Source organism: Rhizopus delemar, genomic scaffold (assembly GCF_000149305.1).
Source record: "Rhizopus delemar RA 99-880 supercont3.18 genomic scaffold, whole genome shotgun sequence".
Taxonomy (NCBI): domain Eukaryota; kingdom Fungi; phylum Mucoromycota; class Mucoromycetes; order Mucorales; family Rhizopodaceae; genus Rhizopus; species Rhizopus delemar.
The window spans coordinates 90652-113197 of record NW_027137844.1 but is presented as its reverse complement, the minus strand read 5'-3'; the positions used below and the strand labels follow the sequence as shown (position 1 = coordinate 113197).

General features: G+C 34.9%; 9 protein-coding genes across 9 annotated transcripts; 5 read left to right on the top strand and 4 right to left on the bottom strand.

The window, feature by feature from the left end:
- Positions 1-294: 294 nt before the first annotated feature.
- RO3G_15911 (uncharacterized protein) lies at positions 295-1805 on the bottom strand (the record flags this gene model as incomplete). Its single annotated transcript, XM_067670495.1, has 2 exons — positions 295-405; positions 456-1805. 2 exons carry the CDS (start codon positions 1803-1805, stop codon positions 295-297), a joined length of 1461 nt encoding a protein of 486 aa, XP_067526596.1.
- A 1991-nt stretch (positions 1806-3796) lies between these two features.
- Positions 3797-5027, top strand: RO3G_15910 (tyrosyl-tRNA synthetase; the record flags this gene model as incomplete). Its single annotated transcript, XM_067670494.1, has 2 exons — positions 3797-3994; positions 4041-5027. 2 exons carry the CDS (start codon positions 3797-3799, stop codon positions 5025-5027), a joined length of 1185 nt encoding a protein of 394 aa, XP_067526595.1.
- Positions 5028-6443: 1416 nt separating this feature from the next.
- RO3G_15909 (uncharacterized protein) lies at positions 6444-7484 on the top strand (the record flags this gene model as incomplete). The annotated part of the gene is made up of 4 exons (XM_067670493.1): positions 6444-6644; positions 6690-6965; positions 7012-7076; positions 7133-7484. The coding sequence occupies 4 exons, from the start codon at positions 6444-6446 to the stop codon at positions 7482-7484; spliced, it is 894 nt and encodes a 297-aa protein (XP_067526594.1).
- Positions 7485-8504: 1020 nt separating this feature from the next.
- On the bottom strand, positions 8505-9739 carry RO3G_15908 (GDP-mannose 4,6 dehydratase; the record flags this gene model as incomplete). Its single annotated transcript, XM_067670492.1, has 3 exons — positions 8505-9397; positions 9453-9590; positions 9643-9739. The coding sequence occupies 3 exons, from the start codon at positions 9737-9739 to the stop codon at positions 8505-8507; spliced, it is 1128 nt and encodes a 375-aa protein (XP_067526593.1).
- Positions 9740-9884: 145 nt separating this feature from the next.
- On the bottom strand, positions 9885-11066 carry RO3G_15907 (uncharacterized protein; the record flags this gene model as incomplete). The annotated part of the gene is made up of 1 exon (XM_067670491.1): positions 9885-11066. The coding sequence occupies one exon, from the start codon at positions 11064-11066 to the stop codon at positions 9885-9887; it is 1182 nt and encodes a 393-aa protein (XP_067526592.1).
- A 1298-nt stretch (positions 11067-12364) lies between these two features.
- RO3G_15906 (uncharacterized protein) lies at positions 12365-12739 on the bottom strand (the record flags this gene model as incomplete). The annotated part of the gene is made up of 1 exon (XM_067670490.1): positions 12365-12739. The coding sequence occupies one exon, from the start codon at positions 12737-12739 to the stop codon at positions 12365-12367; it is 375 nt and encodes a 124-aa protein (XP_067526591.1).
- A 2971-nt stretch (positions 12740-15710) lies between these two features.
- RO3G_15905 (uncharacterized protein) lies at positions 15711-16449 on the top strand (the record flags this gene model as incomplete). The annotated part of the gene is made up of 5 exons (XM_067670489.1): positions 15711-15755; positions 15791-15939; positions 16048-16074; positions 16174-16240; positions 16357-16449. The coding sequence occupies 5 exons, from the start codon at positions 15711-15713 to the stop codon at positions 16447-16449; spliced, it is 381 nt and encodes a 126-aa protein (XP_067526590.1).
- A 2754-nt stretch (positions 16450-19203) lies between these two features.
- On the top strand, positions 19204-20427 carry RO3G_15904 (uncharacterized protein; the record flags this gene model as incomplete). Its single annotated transcript, XM_067670488.1, has 1 exon — positions 19204-20427. One exon carries the CDS (start codon positions 19204-19206, stop codon positions 20425-20427), a length of 1224 nt encoding a protein of 407 aa, XP_067526589.1.
- Positions 20428-20886: 459 nt separating this feature from the next.
- On the top strand, positions 20887-22128 carry RO3G_15903 (uncharacterized protein; the record flags this gene model as incomplete). Its single annotated transcript, XM_067670487.1, has 6 exons — positions 20887-21013; positions 21090-21122; positions 21190-21474; positions 21531-21824; positions 21878-21980; positions 22101-22128. 6 exons carry the CDS (start codon positions 20887-20889, stop codon positions 22126-22128), a joined length of 870 nt encoding a protein of 289 aa, XP_067526588.1.
- Between the last annotated feature and the right edge of the window lie 418 nt (positions 22129-22546).

The window sequence follows — 22546 nt, the reverse complement described above, 5'->3', positions numbered from 1 at the left end:
AAGAGAACAATGGAGAGAAAAGAAGAAGAAAGAGCGTAAAAGAAAAAGAGATTTTTTTTTCTATTTTAAAAATGGAAATGTAACCAAATCCAACAATTAAAGATTTTTTTTTTAATATTGTTTGCATTGTACTAAATCATTGTAACCCCTTTTAAAGTCATATTTGGGAAATGATTTGTGTCTTAATTTATTTCCCAAGAAGGAATAGCTCTAATACTGAAAACGTGTTATTGTTCTGGTCAATAGTGATTATGTCTTCTTTTTATTAATAGTATTTTGTATGAATAATTATTATTATTTAGTAGTAGATGATTTCCAAAACATCCATGATTTACGTGACTTCAATTTCTTTTCTGGTTTCTTTTCTTCTAAACTAGGTACAGGAGGTGGAGCCACAGTATTTGCCTAAGTGTGGATGTTATAAAAAAGAGCCTTTTTTTCTCTTTCTTTTTTACCTTTTCTCCGCTTCCACGTTTAAATAAGCTCACAATCTGTGATTTTCTTCTTGTCAAGTTCTTTTGTGACATTATACTTTTACTTCTCTTTACAACAGATTTGCTTCCTTCTGAAGCCGTACTTGACATGACAGTAGAACTTGCTGTCAACACACTGTTAGATTCCTTGATGGATGATTTCCTTTCAACAAGTTGAGAAGCACTGGGCTCGATCGTGTTCTTGCCTTCTTCCTTTAATATCTTCTTTTCTTGGTTACTTTCTTTTTCAGATATAGCCTCTTCTTCCTTCTTTTCAGTAGAAGGAGCATTGTCTGCTAAATTAGATTCTTTAGCTTGAGCTGATCCGACGTCTTTAGTCAGGACTTGCTCTGTCTTGATTTTTTCGTCTGCAGACTTTGATTGTTCAGTTTGAACTGATTCAGTCTTGATATCATTGATCTCGGCTAGATTGGGATTGGCTTCATCTTCTTCAAGACTTTCAAGCTCGATTGGTCCAGATTTAGTTTCTTCAACCTTGTCTTCAGCCTTGGCTTCTTTTGTCTCAATCGCTTCGGCTTGAGCCGCTTGGCATTTAGCTTCATGTTCAACTTCTTCAGATTTCTCGTCTTCAACCTTGGTTTCTTCGTATTCAACTGGCTTATTGTCGTTTGCCTTTTGGAGATTGACGACTGTCTCAGACTTGTCTTGTTCTTCTATTTCTTCAGATTCAGTTAATTGTGGCTCTCTGGTTTCCTCCTTGACTTCTTCGACCTTGTCATTTTCAACTGTTTGTTTTGGCGTTTCAGATTCGATCAATTCAGGTTTATCTTCTTCAACATTGGGATCAGTCAGCTCGATTGGTTTTAACACTTTCGTATCTTCAGGTTCAATTATTTCAGCTTTCTTTATCTCTTTAGACAATTGATGCTTTATTTCTTCCGTTTTGAGATTTTCAGATTCAATTGATTCAGTTTGCTCGGTATTTTGAGGTTTAGCTGCTTCAGGCTTGGATATCTCAGCCTGGGGTTCATCTGTTTTTTGAGTTGCTGGTTCTTCTAAATGCTTGACTTTTTCGATCGTTTCGATCAATTGACTTTCACTTTCTTCTTTAGCAATCTCGTTGGTTATCTTGATTTCCTCGTGAGATATTTCTGTCTGTTCCTCTTGGTTTTTATCTAGCGCCTCTTTTGACTTGCATTCTTTGGTCACCTCGCTTGGCGCGATGGCTTCAGGAACAGAGGTTGTGATGGACGCGTTATCTAAGGTCAATTGTTCGGTTGAAGGATGATTGGAAATAGGAGGTGTCGACTTTTTTGCGTTATTCTTGCGATTATTTTTATTCTTTTTACTTCCACCGTTTTTCTTAGCCATGACTTTATGTGTGAGAAAAGAAGAAGAAAAAAAAAAAAAAAAGTAAAATAGTACTATTTTAAGGAGGAAGAGTAACACAGGATATTGTTCATTTTCAAATGTGTGTAACATCGTTTTTTGTTTCCCGTTTTATTGATATTCACATCACTTTTGTTTCCAAAATTAGCTATGTTGAGATATTCACAGTCGTATAATTAAGCTAAATTGGCTTATTTAACCTTATAAATTAAATGAAAATCAACCTTCTGATGAATTAGGTTCAATATTCATTGATGTCTTCTGCTCACTGATCCAATGAGCTAATTACAAGCTTAAGCGATTTTGGTTGTCTCTAGTATAATGAATTCCATCATCATAAATACCAATACTTTGATGGTTACATTTTGGATATTAGCTGTTTCGCCTGAAATTTAGTCTTTATGGATCATAAATTCTATAGTCAATCGCTTTTCTCAAAATTGGGTAATGGTTTGACCTCTTCATGTTGCGACTCCTGCTCTACTCTGAGAATCTACAACACTTCTTTCTGCGGTGTCTTGAGGAATGGAGGGTATGGACAGATGTTTTCAATTCTTTTAGTCCACTTCTTTGTTTTTTTTCCCAAGAAGATGTATGTCCACTGATTTCTAGACTCTCAGCTGCTGTGTTTTCTCGATTATCTGGAGATCTACCTTTGATGGCTTTCGTTTCGTTGATAAACAAGTTACTAGTATTATATCGCATTGCCACTCTCAAAAGGGATAGATTCAACCTTGATTAGTATCCTCAGTCGACAATACTTGTTCTTTTTGGTTCATACCATCCTCAGACGTGCGACTGCTTTTTAAACAACTAAAATGTTGTACTAAAGATTGACTTCATGTGAAAAAAAAGTTTATAGACTGCTTCCGGAAAATAAAGTCGCACCTGGTGAAAAGCAATATTGAACTTTGTTTAGAGTGAATGATCTTTTTTTTCACATGAAGTCAATCTTTAGTGTTATCAAGATGCGCCTAAAGATTGATGAAGTTGTATTATTATTGTTCCCTTGAGGGACCATGTTCATTATTTAAGCTCAAACACAATAAAGTACAGAATTACTATTGTAAAGAGGTACTATCTCTCCTCTCACGTATGACAAATCTTTTTTAAATAACAGTGTACATGCATGTATTAGAAAGTTTTCACAAATCCTGTCCTTTCTTTAATTAAATAATACGATAAACATCATAGTAAATATGAAGTCTTTATATGAATAGCATACATGTCTTTAATGGTTGTCTAAATGGCTAATAGACGCGTAAGTTTATACGAGTCATAACCATCATAAAAAGTCTAGACATGTCTTTTGAAAAAGAAGGAGATGAATGTATTAAAAATTGATGATTTATCGTCTAGTTTATGTATTTGTAGGACCTCTTAAAAAGAAAAAGGGGCCTAATTTCCAGACTGTGCTATCTAATGCCTTCAAGATTGATTGTTATCTTTCATTATTATCAAACAGGGTTTTTTCTTTTAAAAATACTCTTATAGAGCACAAGCAGACAAGTACATGGATCACGATTTGTATCATGATTTTGCAGAGAAAGAAGACTTTTACAACAGATTTTTTTTTTTTTTTTTTTGTAGAACACGGGTGATGTCCTGTGTTCAATAAAGAATAACAATCTTCACTTTTCTTCACATCAGCATAGTTTCTCTGTAAAGTACATGTATGCTTTGAAGAAAAAGCGACAAAGTGAAGAGAAAGCAAAGAATGTCTTTACTATGCTTGTTATTTGTAAAGGATGCCAAAGAAAAAGAGAGCCTGAGCATTCCCTCTGAATGATTCACAAAATATTAGAAAAAAAGAGTAGAGTGGCTAAATTCTTCCCGCCCCCTTTTTTTTTTTTTTTTTTTTCCAAGACCGGAATGATCGAATGTGGCTTATGTACCCTTTTGAGACAAAGGGCCATTGAAGGTGAGTCATAATTTCTTTTTTCTTTTTTTGTAACTTTTTTTTTGTTTTTGCAATGTCCCTTACAGTCGAACAAAAATATGACTTGATTACTCGCAATCTTCAAGAGGTGCTTGGTGCTGACGATTTAAAAAAAATATTGACTGAACGTGATTTAAAAATGTACTGGGGTACTGCACCCACTGGTCGTCCTCATATTGGTTACTTTGTTCCCATGTCAAAGATTGCTGACTTTTTGTCTGCTGGTGTTGAAGTAAATAAGACGAATAGGTTGATGATTGTATGCTAATGTTTATTAGATGACTGTCCTTTTGGCTGACCTTCACGCCTTTTTGGATAACATGAAAGCACCTTTAGAACTTGTTCAACACCGAGTCAAATATTATGAACAGATGATCAAGACCGTCTTGTCCTCTCTCGGTGTGCCTATCGAAAAACTCAAGTTCGTGATCGGTTCCAGCTATGAACTCAGTAAAGAATATACAATGGATAACTTTCGCCTTTGCGCCATGGTGACCGAACATGATGCTAAAAAGGCAGGTGCTGAAGTTGTCAAGCAAGTTGCTTCACCTCTTTTGTCAGGCCTCTTGTATCCAGGCATGCAAGCTTTGGATGAAGAATACCTGAAGGTAGATGCACAATTTGGTGGTGTTGATCAACGCAAGATTTTCATCTTGGCCGAGAAATATATGCCTCAATTGGGTTACAAGAAGCGTATTCACTTGATGAATCCTATGGTTCCTGGTTTGGCAGGTTCCAAGATGTCTGCTTCTGATCCTGATTCCAAGATTGATTTTTTGGATAGTGCAAAAGATGTACAAAAGAAGATTAAAAAGGCCTTTTGTGAAGAGGGAAATATTGAGGAAAACGGTATCTTGTCCTTTGTGAAGTCTGTTTGGTTCCCCCTCAAGTCACTGAATGGTAACAAACCTACGTTCACTGCCATTCGTCCTGAACAATATGGTGGTAACATGGTCTATGATAACTATGAAGATTTAGAAAAAGATTTTGCTGACAAAAAGGTGCACCCGGGTGATTTGAAGGCTGGTGTGATTGCTGCTATTAACGAATTATTAGAACCTGTGCGTAAAGCTTGGGAAGACCCAGAACTCAAGAAATTGGTAGAATTGGCCTACCCTGCACCTAAACCTGCTGAAAAGGTCAACCCAAAAAAGGAAAAGAAAGAAAAGAAGAAAGCTGAAAGAGCTGCTGCATTGGCTGCTAAGGCTGCTGCTATCGAAAATGGTGAAGCACCTGCTCAAGCAGAAGAAAAGAAGGAAGAATAAATATTTTTTTCAAGAGTATTTAAAAAGAACAAAAAAAAGTCTTTATTATTCTTGCTACTTGCAGTCAATGAATAAGGATTGGATTTAGAAATGAGCATTTATATTTTAGGAAATTTAAAGCTCAAAGGGATTGAGATAAACAGCGGCATAAACAATTAAAGCGCGCGCATATGAAAAAGTGTGTCTACAGGCTGCAAAGAAGAAGGAAAAAAAAAAAAAAAAAAAAAAGGGGGTGGGGGTGGGGATGGGATTACTGGCTGCAGTTTTGTTGATTACCTTTTTTTTTGCAACACTAAAGATCTGGTCGCGTAAGATTACATCTACCTGCGTCTATAACCAAACAAACTGTCATTATTAAAAAAAAAGGGGGGAAATAAAGATGAATCAAGAAGGAAAAAGTTTATTGTTATAGGTTGCAGTAAGGAATCTATGAAAAGAGAAAAAAAAATTTTAAAAAAGAGTGGTTGAAATGATATCATTTATAAACATCGAGTGCAAAAAAAAGGGGGAAAAAAGAGCAAGGAATAAGCTCATAGAATATAGGAGTGATTATTAATTGTTGTACAATTTATTGATTAATTGTTATTCACTTGTTTATAAGAGGAGTCAAATTCATCACCTTTGTTGATCTTGCTTCTTTACATTGATAACAAAAGGATCACATGAGTCCCCTCACTTCTTAAAACTACATTTTACATGTACTTTTGTTTTTTCACACAAACTAATGACAATAAAACAATTTTTTTTTTCTTTTTTATTTTGTTTAAAAAAGTTTTTTTTTTGTTTTTTTTTGTTTTTTGTAGTACAGGAAAAAAGGAGAATCATTTGTTTATTTTTTATTTTTATTTTTTAATTTAAACAAACAAAGTAAAGAGAGAAAAAAAAAAGACTTTAAAAATAATACCCGGTAAGAATGCTTAGCTTTTGAATATTCCTTATTTCCTATGTGATCATGCTTTATTCTTTCATATTTAATCAATACTTTTCTAGACTCTTTTTATTCTCTTTCATTTCCTTCATTGTCATTTTAAACCTTTTCAATGCTCTTTAAACGGCGCTTTAACTCGGCTTTATGCATTCTTTTGTACCACGACTTTTTTACACTCTTTAAGGATTTTTGTTTCAAAATAAAAGCAAAGAAACAAGATTGTAAAGCATGAAAATAATAAAATTAAAATAGACAAAGTGAGAGAATAGTTAATAAAAGAAATAAATAAAAATAAAAAAAAACAAAACAAAAAAAGAAGAGAAACCCATAGACTCGGATATATACTATAAAATGTATCATTTCCCCTTTTTTTTTTTTTTTTTTTTCTTCTTCTTCTTTATTTAACACCCCTTTTAATTTCCCTTTCTTCTCCTTGTTTCGCTTTTTCTTCTCTCTTTTCTTCTTTAATCATACTTTATACAAGCAAAATGTTTAGTCCATCTCCTTTAAAAAGAGAATTTGAAGATGATTCTGATATAATGTCATTAGACCAATGTCAATTTTCACCTTATTCAGCTTACATGGAAGAGATGAATAATAATGCTTATAAAAGAGCACGTCATCATAATTGGACCCTTGATCATTTATGTACACTTCCATACAGTCCATTAGCAACAGTTGATTTACAGGTAATTGTGAATATCAACAAGTGTTCATATCTAATCATTCTATAGTCTATATTTAATTTATCTAATTTTCAATTATTATCACAAGAAAAGAAAGATGAACTTTGTCAACTATTACCTATCGTAGACACTACTCCTCAATCAAGTACCTTAACCGTATCTCCTTCACTTTTTTCAAAACAAGAAAATCCAATCTTTTGGAGTACTCTATCAGAATGGCAAACATTATTAAGTCAAGGTGAACTCATCATTGATCAACCAGAAACAGCATTACAGTTAAAACCAAAATCAAAAGTGAAGAAATCTAAAATGGCTTATCCTAAAGTAAATAAAGTCCTTTAAAGAAAGAGAAAGCTAATCATGAATATAGGATGATAGTTTTGAATCTTATTGGGGTGAACTAATAGATAAAGAAAAGGCACATAATGTAGCAGGGTAAATTAGAAATAAACAAAAGAAATAACGCTCAATAAACTGACTCTTTTTACTAGAGATTCTAAAAATATCACATTAAAAGATATGTGTCGTAAAGGATTAATACGAGAAGAAGATGTTATTGTCTATAAGCGTAACTTTAGTGCATCTAAAACTGTAGTTTGTAAATCCATGACAGTCGTCAAGGCAAGTGGTCTATCAGGTATCTCCATTCAGCTAGATGGCGAAATCTTTCAGGATTTTGAAACACCGACTGCTTTAGAAACCAAAATATTAGATCATCACGGTAAAGTGGCCAAAGATAAACGTCCTAATGGAAACGCATTCAAGAGTATCCGACTGATTCGTGCAGGGAAAGATTTGGGAAGATTGTTTGATATTCGTAAAGATAGTTTTGAAGAATTGTAGATTATGTACACATGTTTAATAACACAAATGTTAATAAATTTTGATATACGCGCACATGTATTTTTTTTTTTTTTTTTTTTATTTCAAAACACTATATTACTGCTTCTACAAACACACAAAAGATTCTTTTATTATTGTTTTGCTTCCATATCGATCACAATAAAACATTGTCGACAGTCTCTCTTTCTTGTAATCATACAATGGATTGCTGCATATTGAGTGCCTTTGACTCTATTTTTTCACTTTGCCCCTATCTCTTGCAAATCTCAACTTGCTATTTCAAAGTACAAAGCATCATGATTCACTTATAAAGTAGATGAATGAAATACAAATTCTTGTTTTCTTTTCTTATTTTCACTTTTTCTTTTCCACAAGTTCACTGATATCAAATGGTTGTGAGTGGCCAACATGATTTTACATTTACAACATCCTGTCGAAATCAATCGATAAATAGCCAAGACTCGCGCAAAAAAATAAAAAGTCATTAAAAAAATTTCCACCAAGCTCTTGTGGACGATAGACTGCCCTTTTCAAAGAACAGTCGTATGATAACGACAGTGATTGAGTACAATGATAGAGTAATCTGAAGTTGAACAAGGTAATAGAGTCGGTTGATCGGAGCTCATATGAAGCGGATCTATTTGGATTTACCAATTCGTTGAAGGAAATACGCCAAGTGATGGGATGAATAAGGCACCTGCTATTAGCGTCGGTCCAAACTAGAAATAGTACGCATCCAGTGAACACGATCATATCTAGTCATGAGCACCAACTTATCATCGTTTCAAGTAAATCCAAAAAGGAACAATAAAAAACCATTCATGTTCTTTCTGGCACAATCCATTCAATCCAGTCTACAGAGAACATGTCTTTGCACTGCCAAACACGTCGGGATTCTTCCCAAATAGTAACAAAGTCATTCTTACCAACAAAAAGAGAGGGCAAAGTTATTTTATTCGTACTTCAGCATTATGCATTCAAATAATGAAATAACAATGTTTTTATTATACATTTTTCCTTTTACACCGATGTTGAAGACTTGAGACTGCTTTCAATATCAGCAACGACCATTTCAGTCACCAACTCATCAAAGGTGACCTTACGTTTCCAGCCCAATTCGGTATTAGCCTTTGTAGGATCACCCAACAAGAGATCAACTTCAGCAGGACGAAAGTACTTGGGGTCGATACGCACACGAACCTTACCAGTCTCGGCATCTTTACCAATCTCATTCACACCTTCACCTTCCCAAACGATCGTACGTCCAGTGACCTTGAAGGCTTTTTCAACAAAACTTCTTACAGTATGTGTTTCACCTGTAGCCAAGACAAAGTCTTGAGGCTTTTCTTGCTGGAGCATGAGCCACATGCCTTCAACATAATCACGGGCATGTCCCCAATCACGCTTGGCATCAATATTACCCAAGTAAAGACAGTCTTGACGACCTAAATGGATATCAGCTACAGCACGCGTGATCTTGCGAGTAACAAAGGTACGACCACGACGAGGTGATTCGTGGTTGAAGAGGATACCGTTACAGGTATACATCTCGTACGATTCACGGTAATTGACCACAATCCAGTAACCATAGAGCTTGGCGACACCGTAAGGAGAACGAGGATAGAAGGGTGTGGTTTCCTTTTGAGGTGTTTCGACAACTTTACCGTAAAGTTCAGAGGTAGAGGCTTGGTAGAAGCGAACTCGATCAGTTAAACCACACGTACGAATGGCGTCCAAGAGACGAAGTGTGCCGAGAGCATCAACATCACCAGTATATTCGGACATGTCAAAGGACACTTTGACATGAGATTGAGCTGCTAAATTGTAGATTTCGGTAGGTAAGACTTTAGACACAATATGAACCAAGCAAGTAGAATCGGTCAAATCACCATAGTGAAGGAAGAACTTGACACCTAATAATAAAAATTTAATACTCATCAGATGAGGTCCTTTTTGTTTGGTCATTACCGGTTTCGTGTCTATCTCTGTAAATATGTTCAATACGGCCTGTGTTGAAAGAAGAAGATCTGCGAATAATACCATGCACTTCGTATCCCTTTTCTAGTAAGAACTCAGTGAGGTAAGAGCCATCTTGACCAGTAACACCTACATTGAATTAACGTAAATAAACAAGATGGAAATTCTTTATGTTTATTACCTGTGACAAGAGCAACTTTACGTGCTCTATATTCTTCAGGAGACATAGTTTTAGCTAAGCTCAAGGATTCAGCGCTGGCAATGACACTTTCAGACATACTTCAAGATGGAGAAGAGAAAGAAGCGGAACTGTGATTTGGTTCTTTTTTTTCGCTTTTTAACTCAAAATAAATAACCAACCAATAAAAAAACTTGCGAATATTATTTCAAACTGATTGGCTAAAGAAAATTGGTGATTTATTATTAACAAAGTAAAGAACTTATACTCATTTCTATCCTTGTACGAGAAGATATTCCATGTGTATGTCTCATGGACGATCCAAAGAGACTATATCTAGATTCACTCTTTGCCGCTGACGCTGCTGAGCTAAGTGTACTATTTGAAGTCTGTAAGAAATATTGTGCAGGATGCATCACTTTAGAAGATAAAGTGACTCGATTGAATAAAGGACTGAACTTGTTTGAATTGATCGGACAATTGGTTCCAGGCGCTGTGTTAAGCTTTGGTGCCCTAAACGACGACGGTGGAGATGGCTGTTCTTGTTTAGACTTAGACTCTTGGAGGTTGGTTACTGTGGTATGTGTGAGCCAATCATCTTCAATATGTGTAACATTAACCATTGGTAAGTCGTCGGCTACTTGGTTTATTGCTGGAGGAGTAACAGGGTATGACATTGGGGAAAATACAGCAATAGGATTTATGTAATCTAGCACTATCTGGACAGACTCTTCTATTGTATTGCTTTGCTCCTGGTTATACTGACACCTTCGAAAGTTAGCAACAATGTATTGCTTAGATAATGTTGTTTGATCAAAAAGGTCAGCACCTAGGCCACCTCCAATATAAGTGACAACTTCATACAGCTCATATCCACCTAAACTCGTCTTAATATTTATCATGTCTGAATATATTTTTGATCCTCGAGCAATCTGTATCAATGTCGCTTCATCAGCAGTATTAAACATTGATGATGTACTTTTTTCAGTGATCAGGGCACCGCTACTGTTTGATACCTCCATGATATGTTCGAGATGTTGGCGGTGTAGTTTTGATAGGCGATTTGCATCACTAGGTAAGATAAATTCATACAAAGAGTGGTGTGCAAGTTCTTGCGGATAATATCCCCAAAGTGAGTATACTTCTTTAGACACTGTCACACAGCATATTTCCATGGACAAAACCATGCTGATAAGCTCATTGTTTTCCTGCTGTTGCTTCAGTACTGGTACAAAATCGGATCCGTTAATCAAATCTGTATTAAATAGCTCAAGTCTATCCATCATAATCTTGGGTTGCTTTTGTTGAAAGCCCGAGTATATAAGTGGCATGTCACTAAGAGTCTGTTCAGATGTATGCACTTTCTCAAGATTTATATCTTCATTCAATTGCGGGTTTCTTTGAAATGATTCATATATAGGAGGCATAGTTTGATTTACTTTATGCTGATCTGATATTGTGTTGTCATAAATAATTTGATTGCTATAGTCATTGTTTGTATATAACTTTTGCCCTTGTCCTTTTGGTCTACCTCTCTTTCTCTGCGATATGTCCTTGCAAGTATTTGCCTTGTTTTGAGAAACACATCGTTTGCATGGTCGAGAAACTAGATCACAAAATTTATTAATCCATATATTACATAACTTCCACTCGCTTTTCTGTTACCATCACAAGCTGCATGTGCCGCTTTACAGTTAATACCTGTGATAATGATATCTTAATATGGAAATCTATGATTTTTTATACAATTACATGCGCTAAGAACATTTGAACGGAATCTTCTTTTTTTAACACCTTTGTTGCGTTTAGGCAATCCTATCACATGTACTTGATCAACACAAGTACTTAATTTTCCAAATGAAACACAATTTACACACGGACGGGAACGTTCTAAAGCCAATAATAAGATTTCTCGTACTAATAAATAAATAAATAAAAAATACCATAACAAGGTAAATTTGCTATTGTACAATTTACACCTAATTTATAATTCAATTAAATAAAATCAAAACAAGTCTTTTATCAATTACAAGCATTCAAATCTTTTGGTGTCAAAAAAGGAGCATCAGTTACAATGGATGACATCGATTGCTTGTTCTAAAAAAAAAATACAGAAAATCAGTGTAAATAAACAAGCCTGTGAACAATACTGGAAAAACTGGAAAAACTGGAAAAACTAGAAAAACTAGAATAATACATGTAAATGGAAGTGCCCAGTTTCCTTTGAACCAATAATTTTATTGCTTCAATTTGAATTGTTCCAATTGTTAAGTAGTATATGTTGATAGACAAGTTTATTTGAACTGGATTGAATTTATTGTTGCCTTTTTTTTAATAACGCTCCAAATTATACGTTTTGCCTTGCTATGAATACATATACTTTATCTTTAAAATAAAAAGAAGATGCTTTAACTTCTTTTAAATTTTTCAAACAACTAATTCATTTATATGACCGGGCATGGCTCTTTCGCATTGTTGTATAATGGTAATAGCAATTGAAAAAGAGGTAGAAACAAGAATAAAGAAACAGTTTGGTTACTTTTTGAGAATGATCTTTATTTCAGTTTAAGTTAAAGTATTTTTTTTAAGGACAAACTTTATTATATTAAAATTGCAAAATTTATAGTCAAGAGGATGTTGAGATGACAGTTATCATCTGAGGGATCTTCCAACTTTTCGTATTAATCAAGTAAATCTGGATTGAGTGTGTCGAGATGCTTCTGGACTAGCTTGATAACATCAGGAAGAGCAAAGCGAGAATCAGAGAAGGTGAAGGATCAGTGAGAAGACCAAATTGCAAGTAGGGTGCAGGCAAAGAACTAAAATGAGGATGTATTTTCGTAGATGGGTTTGACTGTTGGCATATTGAGCGAAAAGATTGCGCTGTGAAGAGCTGGTTAACTAAATGGAGTGTCGATATATGTGTCCCAGATATATTCCCATATTGGATGTTTGTGATGGCATGAGTAAACAAAATGGGTGGAGCTTTCAGCGGTTGAGGAACAGATCTGACAAACCAGGTCGGCAAAGACTGACGGAAGAATATTGTGCAGGGCTGAACGACAGGGGAGTTTATCGTGCAATAGGCGGTACCAAACATCGCGCGCTTTAAGCGGGATACCTTCCGTCCAAAACATATTCCATTGACGTCGAGATATAGTTGGATTAAAAATGGGCAAGGCATAATGTGGAGATAGTACAGATCTTAGGCGAGCAGTGGTCATTTTGACAGAGAAAAGAACGGGTGGTTCCAGGCCCTCTAGAAATGGAGTAAAGTCTATAGTACCCACCAGGACACAGAGTGTAGAGTTGTGAGGTATTACGTAGTTGCGCAGAAAGAAGGGTTTGAGTCAGATATCATTTTTTTCAAGGGCTTTGAAAAACCTATCGATCAGAAACGGAAAAGAGGTGGTGTCCTTACGACGTTTTTGCAGAGGCAACCTCGGTGAGAATCAAAGAAAAAAACATCAGATACTTGAATTTTGCTCCAACTACGAAGACTTAGTGTTTAGGAAAGGGGGAGTTTTAGGTAAAAGTAGTATAACAACAAAGATAAAGAAATACTGTTAGAACTTGGTATCTCTTTATTAAGTTAAGATTGTTGTATAATGGTTTAAGTAGTAAAAGAAAAGGTAAAAACAAAGATCAAGAAACAGTTTGGGTACTTTTTGAGACTGATCTTTATTTCAGTTTAAGTTAAAGTAAAAATTATTCTAATTGAAGGCAGGTATTTATATCTTATTGAGTGAGTGGCTTGATATCTTCTATTGTTATCGTTCTTCTAATCTTCAGGTACTTTAGCAAGTGTTATCTATAATTATGATTATGAAAACTTTTCATTTGTTCTTTTGTATGTCTGTCATAGATTATCTTTTATTCTGGGAATTCCTCACTGAATTGAATAACGTTATTTTACGCGTTATTTCAATTATGTGAAAGATTAGCAATATTCCTGACATTGGATTGGATTTGGTTATTTTAGTTGATACGTCTTCTTATCAAAGAACTCTCATGAATGCAATACATATTCTAAAAGAACATGTTTAATTGGAATTGATTGTATGATCTTATTTAAATAAACTTGTATTTTATTTTATTTTAATTATGATCTTGTATTAAGACTTATATTTATTAATGTCAACTACAATCAGTTACTGTTCTACAACAAAGATAACTAAGATTGAATATGATAAATTCTACATGTAAAAAGTGAGAGTATTTATAGACATGATACGGATAAAGAATTAGGACAGGTTTATGATCAATTCGACAGAATAGATGATTACTATTTCTAATTATTAGTTTAGCCTGTTCCTAGCTTGTATTGTCAATTATGCTATTGGGATGGTTTCAGATAACTCTGGACGTAGGACTATTTAGGAGACGGTACGGATGAATATAAAATCCTCTAGTTCCGTGATTGGATATTATGGCTAATAATAATATCTCAGTCAGGATAAATGTTTTCATGATTAAAGATGATCCGGTAAGTAATTGTCATTCCTTATTCAACATGCTCATATCATCAATAAACTATGTTATGTTCTGGCAAGGTAATTATCAAAATAACAAAGATAAACCAAAAGAATACTTTTTGAGACTGAACTTTATTTAAGACAATCTTAATTGTTAAAAAGAAAACATTACAAAGTCTACTATTTATATTCTTCTATCAATTGGCGGGTAAATGAGTAGTTATGAGCGTAGATCCAATCATTGACACGTTTGATTGAATAGTGATCACTGAATCGATTATGAAAATTTTTAATTCGTTGTTTTTATAGATCTTATTGTTCTTTAACTGATCTGGGAGAGTTGTCCCGTCTTCATTGAGAGGAAAGATATATTTATATGAAATGCCTCCAGTCAGATCAAAGTTGACTAGGTACCTGATCCATTATTATTCATTTACAGAAATGATGAATAGTGAAGATCATGACTTATTTAGTGTTCATGTATACTTCATAAAATGAATCTAATAGTGATAGTTTTATATAAAAAGAAGAAGAATATATTTTATTTAATAAAGATTTAAATTATTATCTTTTATCAATTTTAATATACTTCTTTTAGTTGTGATTATTCAATGTCCGTTATGATCAGACTCTGTTCTACAACAAACTATATTACAACCATGTCATCTTATTTGACTATGTGAAGTTAATATGAATAAAGCTTAATATAAAAATCTAATCAAGGTCTTTTATTGATCTGTGCTGGGAATAATGTTATAAATGATTCCAAAGTTATGTCAACATATTATTTAGGATCATATGAGAATCCTTTTACTAAAATAAAGTGACTATAATCTTATGTATTCTTGTCAGGATTAATTATAGATCCGTACACAATATTAGAATCCCTTAACATTCTTTAGTTGAGAGCTTAATAAGTCGAGTTAATTCTTTTATTAAATTACATTCCTCATAATAGTATAAATACCCATAATCTTTATTAAATAAACATCAGTCAATTATCAAGTATTATTCTCTCTATTAGACTGTCCGTCTATTCCTGTCTTTACTTATCTTTGTCTCGTTCTTACTTATCAACTATCGTAAGTCCTATTTGCAGTTCACACCTTCAAGCCCTTAACGCCACCTTCTCTTGTCCTCTTGTAGTTGTCTATCCAAGCTTCTTAGTTCCTGTCCGGTTCTTTCTCTCTCTCTCTCTCCTCTCTGGCTTGACAAAACAACTTCATTACAATTCTTAACAGTTGGACCAGTCGAAATTGTAGTACTTCATAGTATCACGAAGCGTAGTGTTCAAAATATGCTGGTAAATACCCGAGTTCAAGTTTCCATCGTAAATTTAGCAAGCATATCCTGGTCCTTCAGAGATTATACAACACCAGGACATCAATTTGCTAGCTTCATGCTGGATTACAAAATGCAGGTCATGATGTTGAAAAAGGTCACTTGGCCGTTTCCAATAGTGATCAGCATCATCAAAGCCCTATACGCTGAGCTTGGTCTCATTAAAGTACACTGTTTGCTGTCAGTCACTCATTGCCTAATCCTGATGCTCCTTATTCCATTTTAACTGATGCTACGTATGCACTTTTGTCTGAAATGGCTTCTTTTTTTCTATCAGAAAATGGAACTCCATTGATTTCAGTACGTTAATTTCTGACTGGTATGAGATATCATAGCCGAATCCAAACAGCTCCCGGTATACCTCTTTGGAAGTCTTTAGAACCCCTTCCATGACTTTTCTTTTGATTAACCGCTTCGTCACTTTGGAGACTACTGTAGGTCTACAACCTGTGCTCACTGTCCTGCTTGAAAACAACGTTATAAAGTATCTACTAACAGTTGATTCGTGTAATCTAGTCTCCTTAGCAATATCATATTTTGATGTGGATCCGGTTAATGTCTGTTTGAGATCGTTTACTTTCTCCTCTGACAGTGATTTACGCATGCAATTGACGAGAGGGTAAAAAAGAGAAATAATTTAAACAAAGGAATATAAAATTTGAAATAAAGGAATTGTAAGCACTCTTAAATACAGATAGCATTCTAATCACGTCAAAAGTGATAAAAATTATGATGACAATCAGTTGGGTCGTATTAAAATTCATTATTTCAAACATATGCAAACAGTAAAAAATACCGCATGTTTAACATACTACCTTTAGCAGTATCAAAATCCACCAATAACCATTGCCCATATCCGAAAATTGACGAATAAATGCACTTTCTATTGTGGCACTGATAGTCAAAGTTTGAGATAGTTTGGTGCAGTATCCATGGACAAGCAGCTGTAAAACATGAATTTTGCAATTCCTTGCAGCATTTTTTTGACCTATGATTTATCCAAGAATAAAAAGGAACAAGAGAGGACGAGACTCGATAAAGAGATTGTTTTATTTAATAAGAAAATTGTACTCTATTTATACTTTTCATACAAGGATAATATCTCATGTCATGGATTAATAATTAATGAGTATGATATAACTAATGACAAATAGATAAGGGCTACGTGTTCTTCTATTGTTATATTTGTCATAGAATACTCATATATGATTGACTGCGGCTGACTGTGATTTAGTTCCTGGATTTAATATAGTTTAACCGTGCAATTACGCAGCATCTTATCCTTGATGAAGATTATCCGAATTAACCTGTAGCCTATCTATTGGATATATTTTACATGTACAGTAGCGGACAAAACTGGTGCACAAAACTTTTTTTCAGCTTTTAACTACCATTACTTGCTCATGGTGATTGTAATAGCTATGAAAATATATTAGAAGGAAGATATACTAGCCATTGTAATTTACGTGTATTCCTAGCATGACATTGTTAAAACTGAGCGAAGAGCATGCTTTTCATTTATAAAAATCTATATTTTCAAAAAACCGCAAAAGTGGCTAAAATCTAAGACTTTGTATAATCATCTCACCTCTTGATATTATCGAATATTCTTCTTGGCATATGCTAGTAGTATGTGTGTACATCATTTTTAATAAAAGAGCCCAGCTCTTTAACTATTCTTTTCCAAAGATCATCTATCCTTTTTGGTCTAGTGTCGTATCTGTTGTAGAACAGAGTCTGATCATAACGGACATTGAATAATCACAACTAAAAGAAGTATATTAAAATTGATAAAAGATAATAATTTAAATCTTTATTAAATAAAATATATTCTTCTTCTTTTTATATAAAACTATCACTATTAGATTCATTTTATGAAGTATACATGAACACTAAATAAGTCATGATCTTCACTATTCATCATTTCTGTAAATGAATAATAATGGATCAGGTACCTAGTCAACTTTGATCTGACTGGAGGCATTTCATATAAATATATCTTTCCTCTCAATGAAGACGGGACAACTCTCCCAGATCAGTTAAAGAACAATAAGATCTATAAAAACAACGAATTAAAAATTTTCATAATCGATTCAGTGATCACTATTCAATCAAACGTGTCAATGATTGGATCTACGCTCATAACTACTCATTTACCCGCCAATTGATAGAAGAATATAAATAGTAGACTTTGTAATGTTTTCTTTTTAACAATTAAGATTGTCTTAAATAAAGTTCAGTCTCAAAAAGTATTCTTTTGGTTTATCTTTGTTATTTCTTTTACTTTACCAGAACATAACAGTATCGTCATAGCTTTGCCTTCAATTGCCACCGAGTATGCTTAAGAAGAATTAGGCCGGGATTAGTTGCGACTAACGTCTTAGCACAGAAGCCCTGTTATCAAATATTGAGTTTGTGGCATGCCTTGGCTTGTGCTTTGTGTCATTGTCATGCTGAAACGAGAGATTACGATATTTTAGACCATTATACCCTAGGCTTTTGTGGTATGTAGTAAGCAAAATACATGTGTATACCTATGACTTTATTACAGCATAGTATACTTGACACAAATATCCTGGTCCTCAATATCTAATACAGCCTTAAAATGTAACGGAGCAACCAGCATGCTTCATTGTTTGATCATCGTGAAAAGATCGCTAAGGTTGCTCGACGTGCTTTCAATATTAATGTATACTATCTGCACTCATAACATTCATGTTTTTTTTATTGCTAAATATGATGGACTTCCAGCCCTCTATAGTACGCGATGGTTTGTCGTGATACCACTTTCATCTCTTTTTCTGGCTTATACAGATAATGAAAATCTTCAATTCCTTAGTTCCAGACTCAAAATCTAGCTTCCTACAGTGCCTTCTGACTGACAGTTTGCTAATACTGTATCCTAAGGACCTCAAAAAGAGCTGAGCATCAGAAGCTGTGCGTAAAGGTCCTTATCGAAACTTTAGGCGGATGATTGCATTAGTTATTTTGCTGACTACGACCGGTCGACTACCACGGTCACAAGCCTTGATGTTTTTTTCTTCCTTTCTTATCCTGTTGATTGTCCATTTGGAGATTCTTGCTACCCTAAAAAGATCTGCTGCCGTACGAACTAAGTGTATTCGAAATCACAGAGCTTCGCTTTTACAGTTGCTTATTTTCTTAAGCATATAAGGCTAGTACTTTGTCATAGTGAATAGGGTGAAAACAAAAGGGGAAATTCAATGGGAAATACAAAATAAGCATGGGTTTATGTATTTTTCAAGAGCTACTAAAGCTCACTAATATACTGTGAAATCTGAAAGCAAACGGGAGAGATATGAGGAAAATTGAAGGAAGGCTAGACAAGTACTATATTTTTGGCGAAAATTGAAATATTCAAAAAATCACTAAAAATGACCTTATGCCTGAGGGATGTCCAACACAGTTCCCGTTTACATACAGTCATTGCAGAAAGTAAAGTCGCTGATTTTGAGTTTAATGTCGTGCAAAAAAAAATTGGGTGCAACAACAAAGTCGGTTGATCCAGCAATGAAGTCGTGATGAACTTTGTCTATTTTTACTTGTCGCTTAGTCATTACCTGATAAAATTCTTGGCATTTTATTTGGGTATAAATTAGTGACAACTCTTTATTCTTTTAATTCTTTTTCTTTTTTGCAATTTATTTTACAGACATTTGAGATGAGTATGCAATTTTTGTACGAAGATGGGTAGGGACATGTTGTAGATGAGCATGGAGTTGAGCCTATGGATCTTGTTGTTGACGAGGAGTTGTTCGCTATCGAGACCCTTAGTTCTCGTACACAATTCCTTAAGAATAAACCTCCAGAAACACTTTCCAATCCTGAACTGCATGCAGCTGCAGTTGAGGAGAACAGTGAAGATGTTGATATGGAGTTATGCAGTAAGCGACGCTATACAGTTTACTCTGAAGACGAGAAAACTCGTTTTTTTCATTTATTTTTCAGTAAATGCTTGAGTGCTTCAGCCGCTGCGAGACAGTTAGGTATTCATGTTCGTGCAGCCCAGAGATGGGTTAAACGTTATTACGAAGATCCTGAAAGCATTTTCGAAAAAAAGAAAAAATCAGGTCGACATCGTATTCTTAGGGAAGAGCATAAGCAATGTCTTTTAGAATATATTGATCAGAATCCTTCTGCCGTTTTAATTGAAATAATGGAATATTTACTGCAGAACTTTGCAGATCTCACCGTTTCACGTAGTACTGTTTATAACTTCATGACAACTCAATGTAATCTATCCATTAAGCAAGCACAATTCCAGCCTGTCGAAAGAAACAGCGAAGAAAAGATTCAGCAAAGGTATGATTGGGTGCAAAAGTGGCAGCAAACTGACTTGGACTTCACAACAAACTGCGTCTTTCTTGATGAATCAGCCTTTCATATCAATTTGAAACTAGGCATGGCTTGGTCAAGGAAGGGAACTCCTGCAATAGTAACAGTGCCAACAACTAAAGCGAATTCAACATCGATTTTAGGTGCAATATCTGCCACCGGCTTAATTAATGTTAGTCTGAGAGTTCCAAAACGTATCAAAAAGAGAAAGCTTGGGCATGACACTAACCGTTATAGTATAGGAACGGTGACAGGGCATTATCTAAGCTTTTTAAAAGCGACTCTTGACGAAATGGACAAGTATCCAGAAATGAAGGGTCATTATCTCGTCATGGATAATGCCCCTATTCATAGCTCAACAGATATTGGAAAGTACATTCACTCTCGAGGATATCGATATGTCTATCTTCCTCCATATTCTCCTGAACTGAATCCAATTGAGCAATTCTGGTCAGTTGTTAAGAGTAAAATTAAACGGAACAAGTTCCTTGAAAAAGAATCGTTAATGACTAGGATTAGTGAAGCGTGTGACAGTCTACATTTTAGCAATTTCAAAGGCTTTGTTTCTCATTCGGCAAAATGCTTTAGAAGGTGTCTTAACAAGGAACGGCTGTGAAAGTTTCACCGTTCCATCGAGTAAAAAAAAAAACCAAGTTTGATCCTCCCATCAACAGTCGCAAACTCCCATCAACAGGCGCAAACTTTCGTTTTTTTTTTATAAGCATTTTCCATCGTAAAGAGTGAGCAACGGTCAGCCTGTAACATAAGTGGCCAGCCTGTAACATAAGCGACCAATCTGTAACAAAAGCGGTGAGGTAAAATGCGGGTGCTGCGGGTTAAGGGAGAATAAACCGGCCAATAGGAATGCTTGTCTGATTTCACGGTAACATTCAACGACTTCTGTTTTCAATCAACACACTTTTTTTTTCTTACCAACATGGAGCCGTTCATCACCAAAGGACGAGCATCGTGCATGGTATTAGGAGAAGCAGTTACCGAATCAAACAGACTGAAATGCAAAGCCATTATTGAAGAGACTCCTTTCCAAGTGGTGTACACAATTGCTGAGGGCAAAATGAGACCTGTTGCCGTTGGGAAACAGGTTGTTGAATGCGGTCCATTTACGTACCAAAAATATCCTGTAACTCCTCCATCCTCTCCAACGCTGTCTTCTATTGATATCGATGAAGCAGAGTTAACAGGTAGATTGCTCGAAATAAAAAGAATTTAAATTGATGTATTAGTTTCTCAACTTTTTTTTTCGCTTTGTTTTCTTAGAAACGTCTGATTCGGATAATTCGATTGATTCCAGTAAGTTTTTTTTATTTTGGTCAGGGTGCGATAGACTAAAATTGAAATGTTTTATTCCATATATTAGGCATCAAGCTCACTAAGGATAGTGTTCTTGACTTCTTTGCTTGTATTGCCTCGAAGACAAAGCCGGTTGCCAATGAGGAGCAGTTTATTTACAGAAATTGGTCAATGGAAGAACTAGTTGACTTGCTCAGTGGATATCTGACAAACGTCGAAAGCAACAATTTAAAAACAAAAGTTGCCGACTGGTTAGCAAAAAATGGCCGTTTTGGTCGTTCAACGATGTGTAGGGCTGGTGCCGCGACTGTCCGGATGAGAAGTTTATGGGTGCTCAAAGAGGAACATCGACGTAAATGACCTGACTGTAATATTTACCTTTACGACAATAATCCCTATTTTTTTTAGGTGATGCTTTGAACAAAGTCTTTAATACACTCTCCTACAGGAAAAAGGTGCGCGAGACAAGTGGTAACTGGCTTACAGTTGGGTACTGTCGCAAATCAAAATGCAACGTCTCACATGAACAACGAGTAAAACTGATCCAACGCATGGTGGAAATCCTGAAAGTGAAATGTCTTTGTGAAAAGGTGTATGTATCCCCCATTTGCTCTGCCAGCTCACTCTTGCTTGAGCGTGATTTCAGCAACAACACTGCAACTGTGATGGACAAAATTAAGTACAAAGATAGTCATTTTCAAGGTAAATCATCAAAAGACAGGGTGCTGCCTTCATATCTCATAAAAAATTCCTAGACTTTGTCATGCTTGCCAAGTCATCAAGTGCGAATATCAGATTAGTCATCCTTGATTATGCTGGACTCACAACCAACCCCGAGGATCTTCTAAAGCTCATCAGGTATACATCAATTATCTTGCATTTGATATTCAGAGGAGTATTGATTTTTTTTCATGGTGTGTGTGTGTCGTGTTTGGTCATTAATGATGTCTTTATTCATTATTTTATTACTGATCTCAGTCCAGCCTACGTCAGACTATACAATTAATAGTCAGACGATATAATCCAGGGTTCATTCTAAATTATTAGTTCCTCTCCTTTTTTTACTCAATAAATAGTAGTTGTTAGCTATTGACTTCCTAATGTTTTCATATTATACAGTGAGCGACAAAACTGTCCCAATGTTTTGTAGTTTTCTCTTTTATGGCCTGTAGCGTTATGGTTATCAGATTAATTTATGGCTTGTTGTATATCATTCGATAGCCAAAGTCTTGTAGAAGTAAACAGCATATAGCAAAGACCGATTAAAGTGCCGCAAGTGGAGATAGAGGGGATGGAAAACAAGCGGTGCATTGGGACAGTTTTGTCGCATTCTCAAAAAAATATAAAATGGTTTATTTATTTGATATTAATAGTCAGTCCAGCGTCCTTTGTTCTTGATACATTGCTTTATACGCTTAGGCATT